Here is a 21,163-nt window from a genome sequence, read left to right on the forward strand (position 1 = left end):
GGGTAAATCCTCGGTACAAGCACTCCTCTGTCGACAAACAATCATAGTTCGCCATGACTGGCCGTGGCGGTTGAAGCATCACTTTGTGGTCCTTTGAAGACGTCTCCGCTGATGATCTGTGCCCAGGACTTCTTCACTTCCACAAAGGCCACGTCGAATCGGGCACCCATAAGCCACGCAGCGGCACCCTGGGTCGGATCAGTACTAAACCGGTAACATCAAAACGAGGGAACCACTCACCATGGTAAGAGCAATGAAGAGGAGCATCAGGATCACGGCGCCGAACAAGGCAAATGTCTCCTTTGACCCCCTCGAATCGGAGGCTTCCTTTTCTGACTGTGCAAGGGCTGCCCGAGCCTCGTCGGCCTTGTTCTTGGCCAAAATTTCTTCCACCTTTTGGGACGGGAATATCGACTCGATAAACTGCTCCACGTTGCCACATGCAATGCTGATCTTCAAAAAGTTCGGGTCCTGCGGCCGATTCTTCTTGCGGATGGAATGAATATGTCGGCGGAACACTTCGCACGCCACCTGAAGGTTCTGGGTCGACTCGATCATAATCTGACAGGCCTCGCCCTTTGTGATTTTGATGTTGCGCTGAAACATGGTGTAGTTCCTGAAGCAGAGGTCCAGCGTCGCGATCGCCATGGTTTGTGGAATCGCGCAAAAGTTGAATACACTCTGCTCCCTAAGCCCAGCCATGAAGTAAAGACATTCGTCGGCATGGTTGAGCGCGTTCAACACCATCTCCGAACTGCAATTCAACGCTTGCTCTTTGTACTCGGGTTTGAAGAGATCTTCGAAGTTGTCCACATGTTTCGACCAGATCTCCTTGGGCCAGAATATTCTCTTGTCGTCGAAATCCTCCCGCACGTCTCGGATGATGTTCGTCTTTTGCAGGAAAATCCCCATCGACTTGTGAAGATTGGGCCTGTCGAGTAGAGCTGGGTTTCCGAATTTGCTCTCCACGAACATTCTCGTCAAGCCCTCACCAACCAGTCCCGCCACGTAGTAACAGTACTCGTCGTACTCGGCGCAGGTGATCACGGCAAACTGATTGTTCTCAGATTTCAGGCAGTAGTCGGCCATTCCGTTACCCATCCTCTTCGCGATATCCTTGATGATAACTTGATACGCAGGTTTAATCTTCTTGAATTCTTCGATAACACATCCGTAATTGAGCAACAGTTCGCGATCCTTCTCCTCTGGCCTGTTCTCAGTGAAAGTCCAACCATCAATCTCAAGGACCTCGTCAAAGTTGCGCAGGATTGGCTCTTTCTTCTTGACGGGGATCGAGGTGTCGTCTTCAATGGTGTCCAAGCCGCGTAAGACCAGGTAGAACAGAGTAACGGGTAGCAAGAGCTCTGGGTGGAGCTCTTGGATCACGGCGCTGAACGAGCGACTCGTCAAGTTCAGGTATTTGAAGCATTGCTTCGTGGATTCGGTTTCTTTCGATTCATCTCGTTCGTGGACAGGGTTGTGCCAGACTTTCCTGAGTAGGTGTCAGTGGTTACGCGCAACATGAACATCCTCCTCGCCTCACCATTGAATAATGGAGCGCAGTTGCTGCGGGTGAAAGAGGTAGAACAAGACTTCGCTGGCTTTGACCATGGTGACGAAATTTTGGGTTCAATGCAGGCTCCAAGTGGACTTGCGGACAGCTCCCCTCGTTCCTAGCTGACGGTTGAATACTCCAGACGGTTGGAAGACACTAAGGAGTGATAACGAGCGACCATGATCGAGAAGAGAAAAAGGGGAGGCGAGTTCTGGTTAACTACCCGCGGTCAACGTGAACTAGACCATCGTGTTTTTGTGTGTGGAGGTTAGCATATCCGAATGGCACGATCCTTACCCGAGGACTCATTTATTAGCAAGAGAAGCGATGCCGAATGAGCTCTAGGCGACCTTTGCCGAACCAGCTGATGCCCAGGTTGCCCAGGTGCAGTCTGCAGTCATAGCCACAGTGGCACTGTGGCACCCAAGAGGCTTAGCTGCAGGCATCACTTCACTGTTAGTGCCTATGACTTCACCCCCCTTGTGCTGAGTTTCGTGTTTGCGGCGACCAACGGGTACGGCGGCCCTTTCACGAGCCAAAAAGGCTGCGATATAAACCGTACACATCTCCGTCCCATGCCAGCCAGCTTGTAAGCCAGGAACCTCCGTACATCTCCGTCTGAAACTGTGCCTGCTACCATGGTTGTCGACACTTCCTACTACGACGCTCTGGGCGTCAAACCAGATGCCTCCGAATTGGAAATCAAAAAAGCCTACAGGAAGCTCGCCATCACCACACATCCTGACAAGAACCCCGGTGATGAAACTGCTCACGCTCGCTTTCAAGCCGTCGGCGAAGCCTACCAAGTCCTGTCGAACAAGGACACCCGTGCCGCATACGACAAATATGGCAAGGAAAAGGCCATGCCCAGCCAAGGGTTCGAGGATCCCGCTGAGTTTTTCAGCATGATCTTTGGCGGTGATGCCTTTGTCGACCTCATCGGCGAATTGACCCTCCTGAAAGATCTCACGCATACCATGGACATCACAATGCAGGCTATGGAGGAAGAGGAGCTTTCTAAAAATGCGGAAGAGAAGCTGAACATCCACGAAGCGAAGGAAAAAGAGGCAACTGCTGCAGGTGTAAACGCAAAGGACACTGAAGCTAAACCCTCCTCAACACAAGAGGGCACCCCTGTGCCGCCTCCGCCATATGTCTCCGGGGAGGAGCCATCGACGTCCACTGGCAGATCGTCTGGGACGACCACGCCGCAGAGAAGATACGCTGGCCAGCAAGCCATCATGGACCGATCAGAAGAAGATGCACGGATGGACGCCGCGGGCTTGACCCAGGAAGAGAAGGACCTGCAGAAGAAGAAGAAACGTGGCGGGTTGACCAAAGAACAGAGGGAGAAGCTGGAAGCCTACGAACGCGAGAGACGACGCCTGCGAGAAGAACGAGTCGAGACTCTCGCGAAGAAATTGATCGACCGCATCAGCGTGTGGACAGAAACAGACAAGAGCCCCGAAGTCACGCATGCATTCCAAGAAAAGATCAGGCTTGAAGTCGAAAATCTCAAAATGGAGTCCTTTGGCATTGAAATCCTCCATGCTGTCGGCCAGACATACCTCCAAAAAGCCACCTCGTTCCTCAAATCCCAGAAGTTCCTCGGCATCTCAGGCTTCTTCTCCCGTCTAAAAGACAAAGGTACCCTGGCTAAAGACACGTGGAATACCATCTCCTCAGCCATTGACGCCCAACTAACAATGGAAGAAATGGCGAAATTGGAAGAAAAGGGTGGCGCCGACTGGACTGACGAAAAGAAAGCGGAGTACGAGAGGAAAGTCACGGGAAAGATCCTTGCAGCTGCATGGAGGGGTTCCCGATTCGAGATCCAGGGTGTATTGAGGGATGTCTGTGACCGGATTCTGAACGATAAGAACGTCAGATTGGAGAAACGAATAGAGAGAGCACATGCTTTGGTCCTATGCGGGACTATCTACCAAAAGGTGAGCCCTCCTTCGTTCGACGCTTGAGATGGCGCACACATTCATCTCAAAATGACTCTGACATTGATGCTAACGACGGTATTCTTTCAGGCTGAACGCGATCCGGACGAGGAAGGCGACTTCATGGCTTTTGAGCAACTAATGGCCGAGTCCGTGAAGAAACAAGAAAAGAAAAAGGAAAAAGAGAAACAGAAAGACAGCAACCACACCGACCAACCGCACAGACACTTTTTCGGAGGCAATAAGGAGCCTACCGCTGGGGGGTCACCGCGACAGTCGACATCGGCGTGAGTGTGACGACGGCCAGGGTCAATGTTCCCAGGGCAAACCGGGATTGAATAAAGGCGGCTACTTCCAGGAAGTTGCGCAACTCCCTCGGAGTGTCGACTCGACCATCTGCTACCGGTCTGCTGCTTGTGGGTTGTATGCTTTTTTCTTGCTCGGTTGGCCAGACATCTCTGACCGCACGAATGCTTCCTGGACCAAAGCTTCTTCTCGGCTTGCACAAATACTATCACTACTAGAGGTAATTAGGGGTTGCCAGCGCGTCTGCATCGCGGAGGACGGAAGCCGAGGCGACGAATGGCTAGGATGAGATGGGATCGGACGGGATACAGGCAAGGGAGCGTGCTGTTCGTCGCCGTTACGTTACGTTAAACCACCTCGATCGCGGGTTGATTCGCTGAATAGATACCAAATGCTTTCTTTACTCTTTCTGCCTCTCTCCTCCCTCCTTCTCCTTCTCGCTAGATTCCTTCGTCTCTTCTACGGTAGATTCTTCAATAAACAGGTGGAGAAAGGGGTGGTGTAAATCTTTCGGGGGTCTGTTCTTCTGTACATATATGTGTTGATGATCGATTAGTCCCTCCTCTTGTCCGGCGTTCTTCGACCATTTATAATTTACGATCAGAGAGGTATTTGTATTATATAGCCCACCGGCAATTTTGTAGGTGAGGTCCTTTTTCGATTCTCTCTCTTTCCCCATCTCGCTTCCCTTCGTGCGCCATTAACAACAAAAAGACTCAGCGATGATTGGGGGGGTATCATTTTATACACAACGGGGGACACCGCAGGGTTCCGACAATCTGAAGCACGCCACCAAGCAGAAACTCCCGCCACAACAAAGGGAAAATAGCAACCTCTTCACGTAATCCGGCTTCCAATGCAGTCTGGGGTCATTATGTCGTAAGGGAAGAATCTTTGTCTTCCGTGGGTCCAGCCCAAAAGTTTCACCGGCGCCAGTCTAGGTCTCCTCCAACTGCGCGCTGACGGAATCCAATATATCAGATAATTCGTCCAACGAAGGCATCGCTGTCACTTCGCTGGCAATTATGGCTGGAGGAGGCCCAACTCCCCAAAGTTGGGCTTCATCCAGGTTCGCCTTGGTGACGCTGGGACTTAACAGGCCCTGTCTTGCCTCCTGTTCTTCGGCCCCGTTCACCAAACCCCTTTCATCCAGCTCATCATCGTTCAAGACTCTGCCTCCCAGCTTCACATCCCCTATACCCACTCTGTAATCCAAGGCCTTGTTGCCTTCTCGAATGAGCTCTTCCGAACAGGTGAGGCACCGTTTGATGCTTTGGCTGAGTTTCTGGAAATCAATAAGGAGTTGTTGGTGGCGCGAGAGATCCTGCATCAGTCTCTTCTCGTCTCTCGCACGCTGGCGCGATTGAATGGAAGGACTCAGCATGGAACCTGACTCGTTGGATAGCATAGACTCAGCTTCGTCATCGAGATCATCTAGGTCACTGTCATTGTCGTCTGAAAATTGACGATCTTCATCGTCAAACTCCGTGACCGTGCCGAGCGTGAAATTAGATTGTTCAGAAGTTGTTCGTGTTGTCGTTGCAAGAGATAATCTCCCTGAACGTGACAGTCGACGATATCTTCTTAGCTCCCCTGTCTGCTTGCGGAGTTCACGCTCCAGGGTTTTATTGATGGCCAGCAACGAAGAATTTGAGATTTCTAAATCGAGAACTTTGCGTTCCCGGCGGGCGTTAGCAGCTTGATCCAACTGAGACTGCGAGGCGCTTGTGAGGTCTGTTCTAGAGTCTGAACTCGGCCCGGAGACGCTCGGCGTCTTTGTAGCTTCTGGAAATTCCGTGTCGCTGGTGACAGAGGTTGGGAGGGTGTTCGTCGATGCGAGGCTGATAGATCTGGGACTCAATGTTTCCGGAGACAGAAGGCCATTCCCGTGAATCCGAGGTGACACTGAAGGAGCGGTGGGGAGATCTAGCGGCTGGGGCGGTTGTGATCTGGTATTACTCAGTTTCCTGAGAGCGGGCGAACCTATGGAGCTTGCGCTGATTGACTTTCGATGGCCTTTCGGTGTCGGTTGAGATGTGGTCGTGCTGCCTGAGCTGCTTTTAGGACGTTCGGCACTCGTTCGAGGCCCCGGCGAAGAAGGCGCCTGGCCAGGCTGTAGTTTTCGGGGTGATGTGGGTTCTGTTAGGATACCTCTGTGAACTTTGTTTGGTGATTGAGGCGGGGTGTTTCGAAAGCCGTGTGGAGCTGTTGTAATGGCCGGGCTGTTCAACCTCTCTGTTGAGATGTGAGGAAGGACGTTACGCCGAGCGGGTACTTGTGGAGTTAAATCGTTTGCCCTGAAGAATTTATCATCGAGGTTCTCCTTCCCACTAACGTTCTCTCTGGCTAGCGGTGGTGACCCGACGAAGAAGTGCCCTGGCCGTGGGGGAAATCGGTGGCCCTCATCAGGCTCTGGGGATCCAACAATGGGCCTCACCTCGTCCGCGTGGAAGAATTTCGACGTGGTATCTTTGTCACCCTCTACCATGCTCTTAGCGGCGGACAACCGTCGATGGATTGCCCCTGCCGGCGTAGAACTTGACGTATTTGCTTTTGACAGAGTACCTGTACTCGCAGGAAGCCGTGGGCTAGTGAGGCCCAGGCCTCGCATGACACCCCCAGTAGGTTTCGACGACTCATTGCCCGATGACGCTCTTGACCTCTGGCCGTTGCCTGTTCCCCTCGGTTGTGCCGGGGTCAGAGGAGACTCTGTTCCGACCCGTGACTTTCTCGCACCAGACCGAGGAGTGATGTTTCCATTTAGGGGTGTCGTGGTCTGATCGGGTTTGGGAGGTGATTTTGACCTGACGAAAGGGTCCCTGCGAGAAGACAAGTTGGGGGAAGACGCAGCAGAACCCACCACCCTCGGTGTCAATGGGCTTTTGACCGTGCGGAAATTTGCACTGAGGGCGGGTGTGAGTGGTTTCGAGGTGTTAGATCGGGTTTGTTTATCGGCGGGCATCGTGGTCGGGAGGGGCGATCGTCGAGAACGAGGGATTGACTGTGGCTGCGGACGCTCTCGCTCTCGCATGACAGCGAAAGATATATGTGTGAGGCCTAACAGAGACCATTATTGTCGGCTCAAGTTAGCGAGCAGGCTCTGTGTGTCTGTGGACATTGGGTGCGTGCAGACGATGTCTCTCCACACATTGAATGTCAACAAGCTGTTTGAGATTCCCGGTGCACGTTGCAGTAGGATACCGCAATGGGTTTAGCTTTGGGGTCTTGGTTTCGTCACCGAGCGCAGGTGACTCGCCGCTAAACACGTCCCCCATCACGCCCTTCCCTGTCGCGTCCCGTCCCTAACGACACGACAGACTACTCCGTACCGAGAGCAGCATCATCCGCTATGCTGCCCGATGCCATTCCTGTGGTGTTGAGATGACATTACATGACGAGAATGATGGCCTCTTTATACATGTTGACCCGGACACAGATAATACCCAAGATGAGCCCGACCAGATCCCGCAGGCCCAGGAAGCCTCCCTCCAAGCATCTCAGCACCATTCCCTGAAGCACCATCTTCTTGGTCCTTCCTTGACCAAAGCCGGACAGGATGCGGTCGATCAGAAAAGGGTCTCTGAAATCATATATGAGGCCTCCAAAGGCTCCAAGTTCTTCAACAACGAAGAAGTCAAGGACAAGAACTTGACTCTAAAGATTGAGCGGATTCTCAGACAAAAGGCACAATTGGAGAAGCTGGACCTCAAGACGGACCTGCGCCGGGCAGATGACTACATTGCAGCCCTCGAACTAGCCAGAGACTTATCACAGTATGTTGTTCACATTGATTGCGATGCCTTCTACGCCGCTGTCGAAGAAATTGATCGACCTGAGCTCAAGACGGTGCCCATGGCTGTGGGGATGGGTGTCCTTACCACATGTAACTACGAAGCTCGGAAGTATGGTTGTCGCAGTGCCATGGCAGGATTTGTGGCGAAGAAACTCTGCCCTCAGCTGGTCTGTCTACCATTGAACTTTGACAAATACACAGCCAAGGCAAAAGAGGTGAGAGCCATTCTCGCAGAATACGACCCGCGTTTTGAGAGCTCCAGCATCGACGAAGCCTACATGAACATCACCGAGTACTGCAATACTCACCAGATGGGACCGGAAGCTGCAGTTGAGCAACTCCGGAAGGAGGTGCACGAGAAGTGCAAGATCACAATCTCAGCCGGTATTGCGCCCAATGCGAAATTGGCCAAGATCTGTTCCAATAAGAATAAACCCAATGGGCAATTTCGAATACCAAACGATCGAGCTGCTGTCATGTCGTTCATGTCTAAACTCGCGGTGCGCAAAGTCAACGGTGTTGGTCGTGTCTTTGAGCGAGAGCTCGACGCCATTGGCGTTAGGACATGCGGCGACATCTACGTTCAGCGGGCATACCTTTACAAGCTCTTTGGAGAGAAGGCGTTCCAGTTCCTGATGCAAACCTATTTGGGCCTTGGACGCACGGTCGTACAGCCCGCTGAGGAGTATGAGCGAAAGAGTGTCGGGACAGAAAGTACATTCCGCGACATCAGCAACAAGCAAGAACTTCGCGAAAAGCTTCGCCACACAGCAGAGGAACTAGCTAAAGATATGGTCCGCGTCGAGGTCAAAGGCCGGACCCTGGTCCTGAAGGTCAAACTACACACTTACGAAGTCTTCACACGACAAGTGGCTACTCCAAAGGCAGTCCACCTTGCAGATGATCTGTACAACTACAGCCTACCGATGTTGGCCAAACTCGAGAAGGAGATCCCAGACTTCCGGCTCCGCTTGATGGGACTACGTTGCACCCACCTTGTCAGCACCAAGAAAGCGGGCACTGATTTCTTCCGCCGCAAATCAAACAACGACAACTCCTGTGCTGAGAAGCCAGCGGATGATGCAGGATGGGAAGTTTGGCCGGACTCAGAGTTCGAAGAAGCAGCACGTCAGGAGAGACAAGAGGAAATTGAAGAACTAGAGCGTCTAAGTCAGGAGCAGCAGCAGGATCTTACGGCCAACCAAGATCCGAATATCCTTTCATCGGGTGTCTACGTCTCCACGGCAGATTGGCACGAACCCTTTGGCAAGTACAAGTATGGCAGCGAGCCGAACTCGCCGGTTGCATCACCACAAAGCAAGCATGGACGGGTGTTGAATAAAGCTGCTGCATCGGCCTCGAAAGGAGAGCACAAGCAAGAAGCACTGTGGGACTGTCCAATCTGCCAACTCCCGCAGCCAGCAAACGACAGAGACTTTAACAGCCACATCGATCTGTGTCTCTCGCGGCAGACGATCAAAGAGGTCGTGGCAGAGGCAAACGGATCGGCTGTCGTAGCCTCTAGCAGAGCATCGCCTGATGTACCTGTGCTAGATCGGCCGAAGTCTGTCAATGGAACGAAGTCCAAGAGAAAAGCCCCCTCCAGCAATCTGATAGAGCCGGATGTGGCTGGCGGGAGAAGGCAGAAGAGACTCTTTTTCACATGAGATTTCACGACCCTTTCTTTTTTGATACACAGGCTCATGAGAAATGACGTCGGTATAGCAATAGGCAATTCATGTTCAGACTTGAAGTCCCCATCCTCAGGAGACCTTCCCACTCGGGGTATACATGACCTCCAGCTTGGCTGGTCTGACCAATACCCGTAACGGACGGATATGTAAGTTGACCTATATAGTGTAGTCCCGGACGCCTGCAGATGCAAATTTACGCAAAGAGCCTCCATGTCCATTGTGACTGGGGCATGAACCACGCTTCTCGGTGGCCCAGCTGCGGAGTGGTTGTGACATCCTCCATCCAGAAAATTCCATTTCAATGCACGGCCGCATGGCCTCGTGGCATCCCGTTTTAGCCACGCTTCCAGATTGTCCCGCTTTGCGCCCGCCAAACATCAGCAAAGAGCACTGGACCTCGCAAAATACAAGAGTGGGACCAGTCCGACTCGTCAAAGCACATTCAACTGACCCTTCTTCTATTACTTGACATCGGCTCGTCATCGCCTTCTTCATCTTCGTCGTCATCGTCATCAAACACTTTATTCTCCTCCTCTGCTTCCCTCTTCAATTGTTCTTCTCTCATTTCCCGATACGTGGCCCAACTGAGCATTACAAACGCCACGATAATCAAGCCGCAACCAGAGAGTGCCGCCGCACTAAGCGGCTTGCCCGTTATGATCCAATCCGTGATGCCCACCAAGAAGATCGTGAGGAGTGCGGCAACCGAGCTCAAGACCGGCGAGGTGAGGGACATGAGCACAAGGAAAGAGCCGGAGAAGACAGCGTTGGAAAGGGTGGAGACGGCGAGCAATCTGGCTGCTTGGCCGCTGGGAATCTCGAATGTCTCCAGACCGGTCCAATGGAGGATGGGGAGTGGAATCCAGAGAACAGTCAAAGTGAAAAATCCAACCATGCTGCCAAATGTGTTTGCGAAGATCATCCCCCTGCCCGGAGAAGTGCCTTCAGGAGGGCAGGCGAAGCGTTTGTAGAGAACTTCGTAAAACCCGTATGCGACCGAGCCAATGCCAATGATAATGTTCCCCACAAGCTTTGTACCAAATCCTTTTTCCGCACCAGGATTTGACGTCCCAGGTCCCGGGGTGGTGTCGTCTTTGTCACCATATGCGACTACGAGGACGCCAATGATGGCGAGAGCGACCGAGAGGGCCTTGTCAAAGCGTAGCTTGTCGTTGAGGAGCATAATGGAGAATACATAGGCGAAGAAGGCGGAGCAGTTGTAGATCGCGGTCAGGTCGGACGGCGAGGTTAAGTTGACTGCAACGTACCACGATCCCCCAGCCATAGTGAGAAACGTAGTGATGAAGGCGGTGGATTTGATCATGTAGGGCCAGGGGGAGATCAAGATGGTGGATTTTGAGAGATGGAGTTCCTGAGAGCGGACCATCTGTGCCGTCGAGCGGAGGAGATAGACATGCCTTCTCCAGAACGCAGTCCAGGTGAGTTTCCGTTTCTGTATCCGGAGAAACATGAGTTGGACCGGCCAGAGAAATATCCAGGAGCCGTGTGTCAAGTACATCATGCAGTAAGCCTTGTCCCATTTCAGTTCGTGTTGGATATACACTGCAGTCTCCGTCTGCACGACAAAGGAGATGAGTGAGAGAATGAGAAAGAAGGAGGCATAGATGTATTTCCGCCGTACCATGTCTTCAGGTTGGGCGTATGATGGTGACCGCGAGCGGAATGTGCTCCTCCGAGATGAGGCTGCTGGTCTGGATGAGCCATGGAGACTTGGTGACTCTAGTCGACCTCTGGTGTTTGCTTTTTTGTCTTCTCCTAGTAATGGCTCATGCGATTCTGGACCCGTAGGCCGGTGCATTGACGTCCTCCCGTCCATGTCGTCGTCGTCGTCGTCGTCTCCTCTGTCGGCTATAGGCTCGTCATTCAGACTGAAATGTACTCCTCGTATGTGTTGTCGATCGGCCCGGAATTCGTCTTTTATTGCTGGGGGAAGGGAATTTAATCGTAAGGGGCTCGAAGGACGTAAGGGGGCTTTGGAGGGCGCGGTGGAGGCGGAGGTGAGAGGTAAAGGTGATTCAGTTCCGGGAGGCGTATAGATGAGATCCCCCCCGGACGAGTCGCTGCTGTCGGATGGTGTCATCCATGCGGTTGGGAGGAGGCAGGACTATAAAAGGTCACCAGATTTGGTCAGTGGCCTGCGGTGGGGGAGCACAGAATCAGGCGCAGTCGGTCTGCAATCGATACGTGGCGGTCTTGGTTTGCAGTGGGACGGTTCGTGCGCCCTGATAGGAAGGCCTTGGACGGCGTCGACGGTCGTCTGCAACGTTATCGTCAGATTCACCTATGGTTGTTGAATGCTGAGGGAATTGCACCATACTCCTAAGAAATTGAGGTCAAAGGCTTCCATCATCTGCACCAAGTGTCGGACAGGGGTAGCCGATTGGGGGTTTAGGCGAGTTAGGGCTCCAGCTACTGTGGTCACTACGCAGTAGGCTTGCACGGCTTGTTAGACTGGACCCTGAATCCCACCCAAAATCCCACCCGGCTAGGCTTAATTCACTTAGACCAACCCCCGTGCGCTTTCGTCTGCCCGGCTCGCTGGGCATCCTTTATTACTGATCGCTTTGTTGAGAGAATTTCCGAACCGGCGATTGTAGCCTCTGATCAGATCATGTTTGGCGCAATCCTCGGGCCACCTCTTTTTGATGGATACATTGTTACACGGTCTTTGAGTCTCACTCTTTCAAAGATCGTTTGCGAAGAAGTGCTGTAGGACGGAGAGGTTTGAGTTTGAGGTCACTTCAACGTTTCGACTTTCGAGGTGCTGTGACAGCAAGGACCTGCCGTGCGATGGGGAAGCATGACTGGAACGTGGGATTTCATCATTGACAAATTTTTCAATATCGGCCACAAGGACAAAATGAGCAGTTCATGCAACTTCACCTACGAGATTCCGACCGTTCACAACGCTGCAGTCAGGGATTGCGGGCGCATGTGGCACGTGGCACGTGATACTGCACCTTAGGTCTCGAAGACCTCGCACATGGTTTTGTTGTAACTTCACCCTTTTTGCTACTTCTAAATTTTCCGAGCTAGCTACCTCGACGTGGATCTCAGGAGATGTCAACACTCTGATCTGAGAATGGAGATGCAGATGACAATTGTGATCGTCGTCTAGACATAGCAACGGCTCTGAACAGTGCTCAATCTTCCCTAACCCGCAGGCACAGTCCTCGAGCCGAGTTTCAACTCTATCAATTCAGAAGCAACAGGTCTCGCTATGCACCCACGATCTACGATGTCTAGGAGCTCTCCTCGGATGCTCCTACAACAACGCCAGGGGAGGGCCCGATGATCGAGAGCATGAGATACTGGCGGAGTAAGCTAGGGTGAAGTGCTTTGAGGGAGCCGGCTCGACTATCCTTCCCTTGACATGATTACACCGGTTGCTCTGGTAGAGAACGTCTGATTCCATCCTCGATCCAAGATACCGAATTGTCTGGTTCCACTGAGTCGTTTCGTACAGCAAAAGCGCCATTATTTGCAGAAATTCGAGTGCGGTAATGTACGCAGAAGAAGCCTGGAGGTGAATTTCGCCAACTCGGAGCCATTGGCCCTCGCCCCGACGATTCTCATGTGAAATCTCGTTTCAAGAGGCTTATACTAATTTAATAGGTCCTCCAAGTCTATTGTCCGGATCATATCTTTTCTTCAGGGCTTGGAGTCTCGGGTAATGCTCGCGGTACACCTGTGATTTTGCCGTCAGAAAGCTGCAGTGGGCGCTCTTTGAATCGTCTCACCTGTGTGACAGGGTCATGGAAGTCTTCCATTGCATTCGGTACGATTTGAATCGGCCGTGTCGTGTTCACTATCTGTTTTGGACCATCTTTGACCAGCCTCCTTGCCATTTCGGTTTGTTCTGTGGGCTCTCCAATATCCGTCCCGGCGCCAATCGTTATCTTGTGCTGAAAGCCTTGAGGACGTGGCCAAGCGGAATCCGTGTTGGATGTCAGAGAATCTCGCTGTTGGGATCTTGTGAGAAGACGAACAGCTCGAACTAGCAAGGACATAATTACCGTTGTGAAAATTTCGAGAAACAATGTCGCTCGCTTTCCTACTGAACCCGGTGAAGCAGCAACATTATCATACCAGTCAAACGCTCGAGTAAGTGTCGCCTCATCGATCCTGCTTAATGCTATTGGAGCCCACCAAACGTTGGCACTACCCTTGGCTTTACCAACATTTTCTGGCGAGAGCGTCATTCCATGATCAAATCACGATCCTGGACACGGCTTACCTTGCAATTTGGCCATACCTGACAAGCCAATTATCTTGGTTGTGTCGACAGCCCCCGGACAATCCAGCGCCCATCTAAAGCCATCGTCACTTCTCCCATGTGTTTCACCAAGCGCATCAAATACAAGGACCATCAGCATGTCTTCTTGGGCACCCATATGTGCCAACTGCTCTTTCCTCATCACAAAGAGACAGAGAGCGACTTTGGGATTTGGGGGCCTTGCATCCATAGCGGCAATGCCTCTGACGACAGCTCTCAGTTCTCTCTTCGGGATGAAAATGTACCCGCCCCAGGTCTGAGCCTCATACTTGCGAGCTCGAAGTCTGTATCGAGTGACCACTAGCCGACAGTAAGCATGAGGATATGGTTGCAGCCAGTCAAGCTTACCACCAAATGCACCATACGTCCCTCTCAGTCCCCAGAGCAATTCTGGATCTTCGGACGCCCATAGGACAGTCCCGTCGACTTTGACAATCTGGGCATCAAGCAGGTTGGCCGGGTCTGAGGTCAACCCATATTCTGAGGAGAGCCAGGAATACCCACCACCTAAGATGCTTCCGCCCACGCCCACACTGGGCGTTCGAATAGATACGGCTACCAGCAGGGTCAGGATCTCTTGTTGACTATTTCCAACTAAAGAAATGGGCATTCAGTTTGGCAACCTACTTGCATAATCAGGCGCAATCTTGTCCATCTTCTCATAATATTGGCCCCAGCTCTGTCCTGCTCCTACCGTCACAATTTCGTTTTGCCGGTCAATGTCGACATCATCAAATGCTGTCATGCTGATCAAGACATCTTTTGCCGAAGCCGAGCCAATACCTTGACTTCGAATGCCAAGGCGTAGGCCTGTTCTCGAAAGGTGTGCCAATGCTTTGCTCAATGATTCGAGAGTCGTGGGACGAATGACTATGGCCGGTTTCAGGTCTTTCTGGAGCGCCCAGGGCAAAGACTCTGCTCTGTACAGATGTGAACCTGGGAGTATGATTTCGTCGGACCTCAGGATCGACCGAAGCTTTTCGATATGTTCGGCAAGAGACATTTTTGGCGTGCTTGAGGCTTCGAGCTAACTCCTCGACAAAATTCAGATCAACGTGTTGTTTGCATTAGTTTTGCTTCGGGAAGCGCGGCTCATCTCACGGTTGCTGACACCTCCGAGTACGTGGCTATCCGGGTGGCCTAAACAATCTGAAATTCCGGAATTAGAATACATATGTCTACGATGGGATCCCTACAAGCTGTACGTCAGGCATTGTCCACTTTGTCCGCACCGGGGTCTTCAGACTCTCACGACACATTGACGTCTGTCGGGCCACATTCTTGGAAGGATTCGGCGAACCTCCGAGATGGGATACACAACCTCTCACCGAGACGTCTGATACGATGGGGACGTCCCGCCAGGCGATCGCAATACGAACCCATGGGTGTCTATCTACATCGGTGCCGGGAGGTAGTGTCCAGTTCTGGGTATGAGTGAGCCGTCAATTACTAAAGACGGTGAGCATTGCTTTTCGACAGCGCCGCGCTTGAACAGCCTTGGACAAAAGGTTGCAAGATAAAGGGGGATAGCGACATCTAACGATACGAAAAAGCGAAGTCGCCACTTGGCCAAGCGTAACTCTAGTACCCATGGTAACTTCTTTCCCTCACTTCGAGAGGCATGCGCAACAAGTGCGGTCCCTTCACTCAGGGGGGCTTTCTCCGCAAGATCCTTATCGTTGTTCATCTGTCGGAGTCCTAGATCTCGCAAAGTGGTATCAATAGTGCAGCTTTGCATGGCTCTCCGCCTATTAAAGCCTCAACTTGCAGCGTCGTCGCCCTGACAATGCCGTCAAGGTGAATGGGTGGAACCGTGAATGAGTATGGAAGCTGAGCCATTGGATTCGGTTGTGGGTTGACTGCAGATCAGCATCCCTGTCCAAGATCTACCAAGTGGCTGTACCAGTCATCGGCCTTGCTCCCATATTGTCATGGGGAAGATAATGCCAGATATTTTACGCCTTGTTGAGAACAGCGCGTTAATTCGAAAGGGTAACACGAGACCATGGCTGCAAGATGTGAATCAGGTCTGCTTCAATACGACACTTCAATACCATCACAGTCTCACCACCGTTAAAATCTTGACGGGAGGCTTACTCTTTTCCCGGTAGTGCCCCTCGACTCTGTTGCTGTCTACCTGCAGGCTGACATGCTCACCGAGAGCCCGAGAATTACAATGAGTGTGTAAGGAAGAGGGCTGCCGAAACCCCGTTATGTGGTCTTAATGGTCTACATTGGGGACGGTCGCCAGCTGGAAGGCTAGGCCAGCCGCGTTGGTGCCTGCTTCTGGATTTGCCCAGGTATGGACGCGGTATGTTGAAGATCAATGTCATAGAGGGCGACAATTGAGTATGTGATTACTCGGATTTGCTAAGACATCCACCTCTCGTACACTGAGTCACTGATTGGGCAAGCAGCGCAGTACCCCAGATTTTCTTTTTGGGCCGTCAGAATGATCGACCAACGTCCTTGATATGACCAGCTTGGGAAGTCGGAAGGACAATGTGGATAGTATACGGTCCAACGGATTCAATCTTACCGACCAAACATAGGTCCACAGTTCTAGGCGAACAGGCCTTGGGGCGCCTTACTCAACGGGGCTTGGGACAGCCCTTTTCCGCGACCTGAAATCGACTCATGAGCAAACACACAGACAAGTAGACAGAAGACGGTGACGGAGACATGATCGGAGAGCCTTGCTCTCCGCAATATCAAGTTGTATCAAGCGGAATGCAACCGGTAAGGTAAGCATTGATCTTCGCAGGTAAGCAATCCTTTTGACTTATCTCGTACTTTGTGAGAGGCTCCTGCGTGAGAACAAGGCTTTGTTGCATAATATGACATGTTCAACGAGTCCCGAAAAGTACCAGGCCTGTTGTGCTTTGGCTCTGCCTTGCGGAGCAGCACCATCGACGAAATCCTCTTTCAGCTTTTCCATGAAAGACGCAGATGGCAGCCAATCGTCCCGTAAACTGGGATTGTGACCACGAGGGTGCTTACGAGGCCTGAGGTTCTCTGTATGTGCAGTCACATCAAACCATGAACAAATGGACCTCAGCTGGCTAAAACGGTGAGTTTAGATGTCATCGGGGATTGTCAGAGGACATATATACGGTGGCAGTTGGCGGACTGACCTGTGCCTTTGCTGTTTCCTCTCCATCTCTATTGTTGGTTTGAAGACCGTGCCATGTATCTCTCAACGGTCATTACTGCCGCTCTGGCAGGTGTAGCTTGTGCAAATCCTATCGAAAAGATCAAGAGACAGAGCATAGAAGACACATACGACTTCATCATCGCTGGAGGTAAGCTAGCAACAGGGTGGCATGATGGTGGTTACTTACCTCAAGCAGGTGGCACAGCGGGCCTTGTTATTGCAAACCGTTTGACCGAATGTCCCAACATCAGGGTGCTTGTGCTAGAAGCAGGTCCGGAACCTGGTATTGTTGCGAATTATATGTACCCCGGCGGGAATCAATACCTAGGAGGTGAGTTTCTCACCCTGGACTCTTGTCAAAACCCTGCTGACCCTTACCTCAGGTACCGCGATTGACTACAATTACTACACGTTGCCGCAGAAGAACCTCAACAACCGAATCCTTCCCTACCACCGTGAGTGACTGCGTAGCCTCCGGTTCACAGATTTAATTGACTCTGTGCTGCTAGGAGGACGGGGACTTGGGGGCAGTTCGGCCATTAATGGCCTGTACTATGGAAGGGGCAGTGCCAGCGTCTACGATCATTGGGTCGAGCTCGGCAACCCCGGCTGGGGCTGGGATGATCTATATCCTCTGAGCGTCAAGGTCAGCGTGCACAATATCTCTCTCTGCAGATCAGAGAACTGATCGTCATAGCAAACCCATTTTAACCCGCCCAACCTCAACGACAGTTTCGATCACAGCTTTGAGACCTGGGATCCTACTGCATACTCTAATGGTGAGTTACAGCTTGCATTCCAGGGGTACGTGCCGCCCTCAAACGTCGGCTTCATTCGCGCTGGTGAAGCCATCGGCATCCCCATCGTCAATGAACTCAACACTGGCAACAACACGGGTGTCAAGCAAGGCACGGGGTGTTTTGACAGCCGGCTCAGACGCAGCTCGAGCTATGATGCCTTCTATAAGCCCATACAGAACCGCACGAACCTCGACGTCCTCCACTATGCCTCGGTGACCTCGATCCAGTTCACCACAGGCAGCAACGGGACATCACTCGCAACGGGGGTCACCTTTACCGATCAGCCGACTGGACAATTCATCACGGTCAATGCTACCAAGGAGGTTATTGTGGCCATGGGCGCCTTTAACAGCCCTCAACTACTGATGATCTCGGTCAGTCAACTTATGTGAAGGACTTGACAATTCCCTTCTAATATCCGTCCCCAGGGAATCGGGCCTACCGCACAGTTGAGTCAGAACGGGATCAAGCCAGTGCACATCAACGAGAACGTGGGCCAGAAGTGAGTGCCTCAACCTTCTTGATGGAACACTGCTCTAACTCTACATAGTTTGAATGATCACTGCGTCTTCAGCATCATGGCCCAAGTCCAACCAATCGCCTCGACGAGTTCGATGGCCTTCAGCGATGCCACACTTGAAGCAGCCGAGCAGCAGTTTCTCGATTCCTTAACCGGGCCATACACCGCTCCTTCTGGTATCACCAACGGTTTCCAGCAGTTGTCGAATGCCACCCTGCAAGCTATAGGTGCGCAAGCTGTGCTCGATGTAGGACTTGTCAACCAGTCGCACGTCGAGTTCTTGTATGAATCCCAGTTTTACCCCAGCGGACTGGCATTCCTCCCGTCATCGGGTGGCACTTCGTCAACGGGAGGGACCTCTTCGTCAGCATACTATGTCCCTCAGTCCAACTTGTCTTATATTTCCCTTACGGCATCACCGCTCGTGGCGCTCAGTCGCGGCAGCGTGACGCTGAAGTCGGCATCGATTTTTGATGCCCCAAATATCGACCCAAACTATTACGCGAATGAAACTGATCGCGCTGTGGCCATCAACTCGTTCAATGACCTGAGAACTTTGCTTGCACATCCGGCTATTGCACAGTTCACCATTGGGCCCAACAACGGAGAGGTCCAGCCTGGACTTGCGAATGTTCCTGCAAACGCCTCGGACGATGTGATCTTCGACTACATCAAGGCCAATACCATCCCGAACTGGCATGCAAGTGGAACTTGTCAGATGCTCCCCGAGGCAGCCGGCGGCGTGGTAGATGCACGTCTCCGAGTCTATGGAGTGCAAAACCTCCGAGTGTGCGATGTCAGTATCATCCCGCGGCTGCCCGATGTCAACCTCCAAGGACCGGTGTACATGATTGCCGAGAAAGGTGCTCAGATTATCAAGGAAGACTACAATTTGCAGTGCTGAGAGAGAGAGTCATTGTCGAGGTGTGTTGGGATGGGTACTTGTCGGCATCCTTGTGGAGAGTTAGTTGATGGCTGGACGATTGGCAAAGAGTGCCTTGATTCACATGTCGGGTCGATGCATGCATGTATGTATGTATATGTCACGACAATGACCACACCTCGATGGCATTTTTGTAATGGAGAGAATACCGACCGCGCCCCATTAGGCTAATAACACGGCCAGATTTGGAGAACGAAGAGTCCAATGGGCAATGGCGTCATGTTGTTGGGGGAATTGTGCATCTCCAGGTTGTCGCTGATAGCACAATGTCGCCAGAGTGAAACGTGACCATCGTATCTGCTTCTTCTTCTTCTTCTTCTTCTTCTTTATCTTCTTTGTCTTAAGTGAAGTCCCTCCTCCTGCTGCTCCATATCTCATGTTTCGCGCCGCCATCGCACGTTCTCAAGCCTCCTTGCCACCTCCCCAGACGGCTGCCCGCTTGACGTCCCTCACCCGTCACATCTCCCCAGCTGCCTCGCCCTCCACCGGCAGGATGCCGCTCGTCACGTCCACCATGGTCAACAGCGACAAGCCGCGCGTGATCCTCGGCCTCATGACGTTCGGGCCCCCGGGCACCGAGTCCAAGGGCGGCCGCATCACGACCTTGGAAGAATACAACAAGAACCTCGACTACTTCCAGTCCCAGGGCTACAACGAGGTCGACACGGCGCGGGGATACATCGGGGGCCAACAGGAGGCATTCACACGAGAGGCGCGGTGGAGAGACCGTGGCCTGACGCTGGCGACGAAGTGTTACCCCGTGAAGCCCGGCGACCACGCCCCCGAGAAGCTGAGGGCGAGTCTGGAGAAGAGTCTGGGCGAGCTGGGGTCGGAGAGCGTCGACATCTTCTACCTCCACGCCCCTGACAGGTCGGTGCCGTTCAAGGACACCCTGCAGTGCTGCGACGAGATGTTCAAGGAGGGCAAATTCGTTCAGCTGGGCCTGAGCAACTTCGCGGCCTGGGAAGTGGCCGAGGTGTGGAACATTGCGAACGAGCGTGGTTGGGTCAAGCCCACGATCTATCAGGCCATGTACAACGCCATCACGAGGGACATTGAGAAGGAACTGGTTCCCTGTTGTCGAAAGTGAGGATGATCACAGCCCAGCCCAGCCCAGCTTTTAGACGCCTGACCAGCCACTGAAGAACAACAACAAAAAGCTGACGTGTGAGGTGCTTTTCTTGACAGGTACGGGATCGACTTGGTGGTTTACAACCCGGTAAGTCTATTTGCTCCTCTCCCTTCGTTTGGTACCGACACGGTTCCGAGAAACAAGCTCCAAAGCCACGGACTGACGCAAGACATGCATGTATTTTTTTTTAGCTCGCCGGCGGTGTGTTCAGCGGCAAATACAAATCCAAGAGCGACGTGCCTAAGGAAGGCCGCTTCGCAGACGTGGCCAATGCAGGAAAGGTACCGTCAAGCCCCCTTGGGAGCGTTGAGCTAGCTATGCCAATGCTCCCGCTCTCTCTCTCTCTCTCTCTCTCTCTTCTAACTCCCTCTTCCCCTCTCCTATCCCTTCCCCTTGATCAGCAACCCTCCTAGACCAGGTTTTTTTCTCCACGATGTGCTGCTGGCTGACCTGAGGGCTCTCCCTCTCTCTTTCCGCCTTTTTTAGATGTACCGCGCGCGCTACTTCCAAGACTCGACGTTCGACGCCCTGCAGACGATCGAGCCGGCGGTGCAGAAGCACGGGCTCACGCTGATCGAGACGGCGCTGCGGTGGTGCGTGCACCACTCGGCGCTACGATTCGCCAAAGACGGCGGCAACGACGGCATCATCATCGGCGTCAGCTCCCTGGCCCAGCTGGAGAGTAACCTGCGCGACCTCGAGAAGGGCCCGCTGCCGCAGGAGGTCGTCGACGCGCTCGACCTCGCCTGGGAGACGCACTTCAAGGCCAAGGGGCCGACGTACTGGCGGTAGAATGTAGAAGAGGACGGGGGCGGAGAGGAGCAAGAAACGAAGGAAGGAAGGGGGGCCCAGAGATTAAGAGATTATGCATCCCTCCCAACAGAAAGAGAGAGGTTGTTAGTTAGTTATATACAAGGGGTGACGATGATGATTACATATGATTTTTCCGGGCCACGAGCCAAGCAGGCAAGCAAGCGAGGGCGGTCCAAGATAGGATCGGATTGGAATGCAAAAAGCAAT

General features: G+C 52.6%; 8 protein-coding genes across 8 annotated transcripts; 4 read left to right on the forward strand and 4 right to left on the reverse strand.

The window, feature by feature from the left end:
- Positions 1 to 41: 41 nt before the first annotated feature.
- On the reverse strand, positions 42 to 1,611 carry AYL99_04355 (farnesyl-diphosphate farnesyltransferase; the record flags this gene model as incomplete). The annotated part of the gene is made up of 3 exons (XM_018835869.1): positions 42 to 188; positions 241 to 1,492; positions 1,544 to 1,611. The coding sequence occupies 3 exons, from the start codon at positions 1,609 to 1,611 to the stop codon at positions 42 to 44; spliced, it is 1,467 nt and encodes a 488-aa protein (XP_018695519.1).
- Positions 1,612 to 2,193: 582 nt separating this feature from the next.
- Positions 2,194 to 3,795, forward strand: AYL99_04356 (hypothetical protein; the record flags this gene model as incomplete). The annotated part of the gene is made up of 2 exons (XM_018835870.1): positions 2,194 to 3,504; positions 3,595 to 3,795. 2 exons carry the CDS (start codon positions 2,194 to 2,196, stop codon positions 3,793 to 3,795), a joined length of 1,512 nt encoding a protein of 503 aa, XP_018695520.1.
- Positions 3,796 to 4,747: 952 nt separating this feature from the next.
- AYL99_04357 (hypothetical protein) lies at positions 4,748 to 6,772 on the reverse strand (the record flags this gene model as incomplete). The annotated part of the gene is made up of 1 exon (XM_018835871.1): positions 4,748 to 6,772. The coding sequence occupies one exon, from the start codon at positions 6,770 to 6,772 to the stop codon at positions 4,748 to 4,750; it is 2,025 nt and encodes a 674-aa protein (XP_018695521.1).
- Positions 6,773 to 7,191: 419 nt separating this feature from the next.
- Positions 7,192 to 9,270, forward strand: AYL99_04358 (hypothetical protein; the record flags this gene model as incomplete). The annotated part of the gene is made up of 1 exon (XM_018835872.1): positions 7,192 to 9,270. The coding sequence occupies one exon, from the start codon at positions 7,192 to 7,194 to the stop codon at positions 9,268 to 9,270; it is 2,079 nt and encodes a 692-aa protein (XP_018695522.1).
- Positions 9,271 to 9,739: 469 nt separating this feature from the next.
- On the reverse strand, positions 9,740 to 11,398 carry AYL99_04359 (poly-beta-1,6-N-acetyl-D-glucosamine biosynthesis protein PgaD; the record flags this gene model as incomplete). The annotated part of the gene is made up of 1 exon (XM_018835873.1): positions 9,740 to 11,398. One exon carries the CDS (start codon positions 11,396 to 11,398, stop codon positions 9,740 to 9,742), a length of 1,659 nt encoding a protein of 552 aa, XP_018695523.1.
- A 1,518-nt stretch (positions 11,399 to 12,916) lies between these two features.
- AYL99_04360 (hypothetical protein) lies at positions 12,917 to 14,597 on the reverse strand (the record flags this gene model as incomplete). Its single annotated transcript, XM_018835874.1, has 6 exons — positions 12,917 to 13,006; positions 13,059 to 13,280; positions 13,335 to 13,504; positions 13,556 to 13,894; positions 13,943 to 14,149; positions 14,222 to 14,597. 6 exons carry the CDS (start codon positions 14,595 to 14,597, stop codon positions 12,917 to 12,919), a joined length of 1,404 nt encoding a protein of 467 aa, XP_018695524.1.
- A 2,184-nt stretch (positions 14,598 to 16,781) lies between these two features.
- AYL99_04361 (hypothetical protein) lies at positions 16,782 to 18,972 on the forward strand (the record flags this gene model as incomplete). The annotated part of the gene is made up of 7 exons (XM_018835875.1): positions 16,782 to 16,896; positions 16,945 to 17,079; positions 17,132 to 17,203; positions 17,258 to 17,394; positions 17,446 to 17,922; positions 17,977 to 18,050; positions 18,099 to 18,972. The coding sequence occupies 7 exons, from the start codon at positions 16,782 to 16,784 to the stop codon at positions 18,970 to 18,972; spliced, it is 1,884 nt and encodes a 627-aa protein (XP_018695525.1).
- Positions 18,973 to 19,222: 250 nt separating this feature from the next.
- AYL99_04362 (hypothetical protein) lies at positions 19,223 to 20,935 on the forward strand (the record flags this gene model as incomplete). The annotated part of the gene is made up of 5 exons (XM_018835876.1): positions 19,223 to 19,227; positions 19,288 to 20,097; positions 20,200 to 20,230; positions 20,335 to 20,424; positions 20,630 to 20,935. 5 exons carry the CDS (start codon positions 19,223 to 19,225, stop codon positions 20,933 to 20,935), a joined length of 1,242 nt encoding a protein of 413 aa, XP_018695526.1.
- Between the last annotated feature and the right edge of the window lie 228 nt (positions 20,936 to 21,163).

Source organism: Fonsecaea erecta, assembly GCF_001651985.1.
Source record: "Fonsecaea erecta strain CBS 125763 chromosome Unknown Scaff3, whole genome shotgun sequence".
NCBI lineage: Eukaryota > Fungi > Ascomycota > Eurotiomycetes > Chaetothyriales > Herpotrichiellaceae > Fonsecaea > Fonsecaea erecta.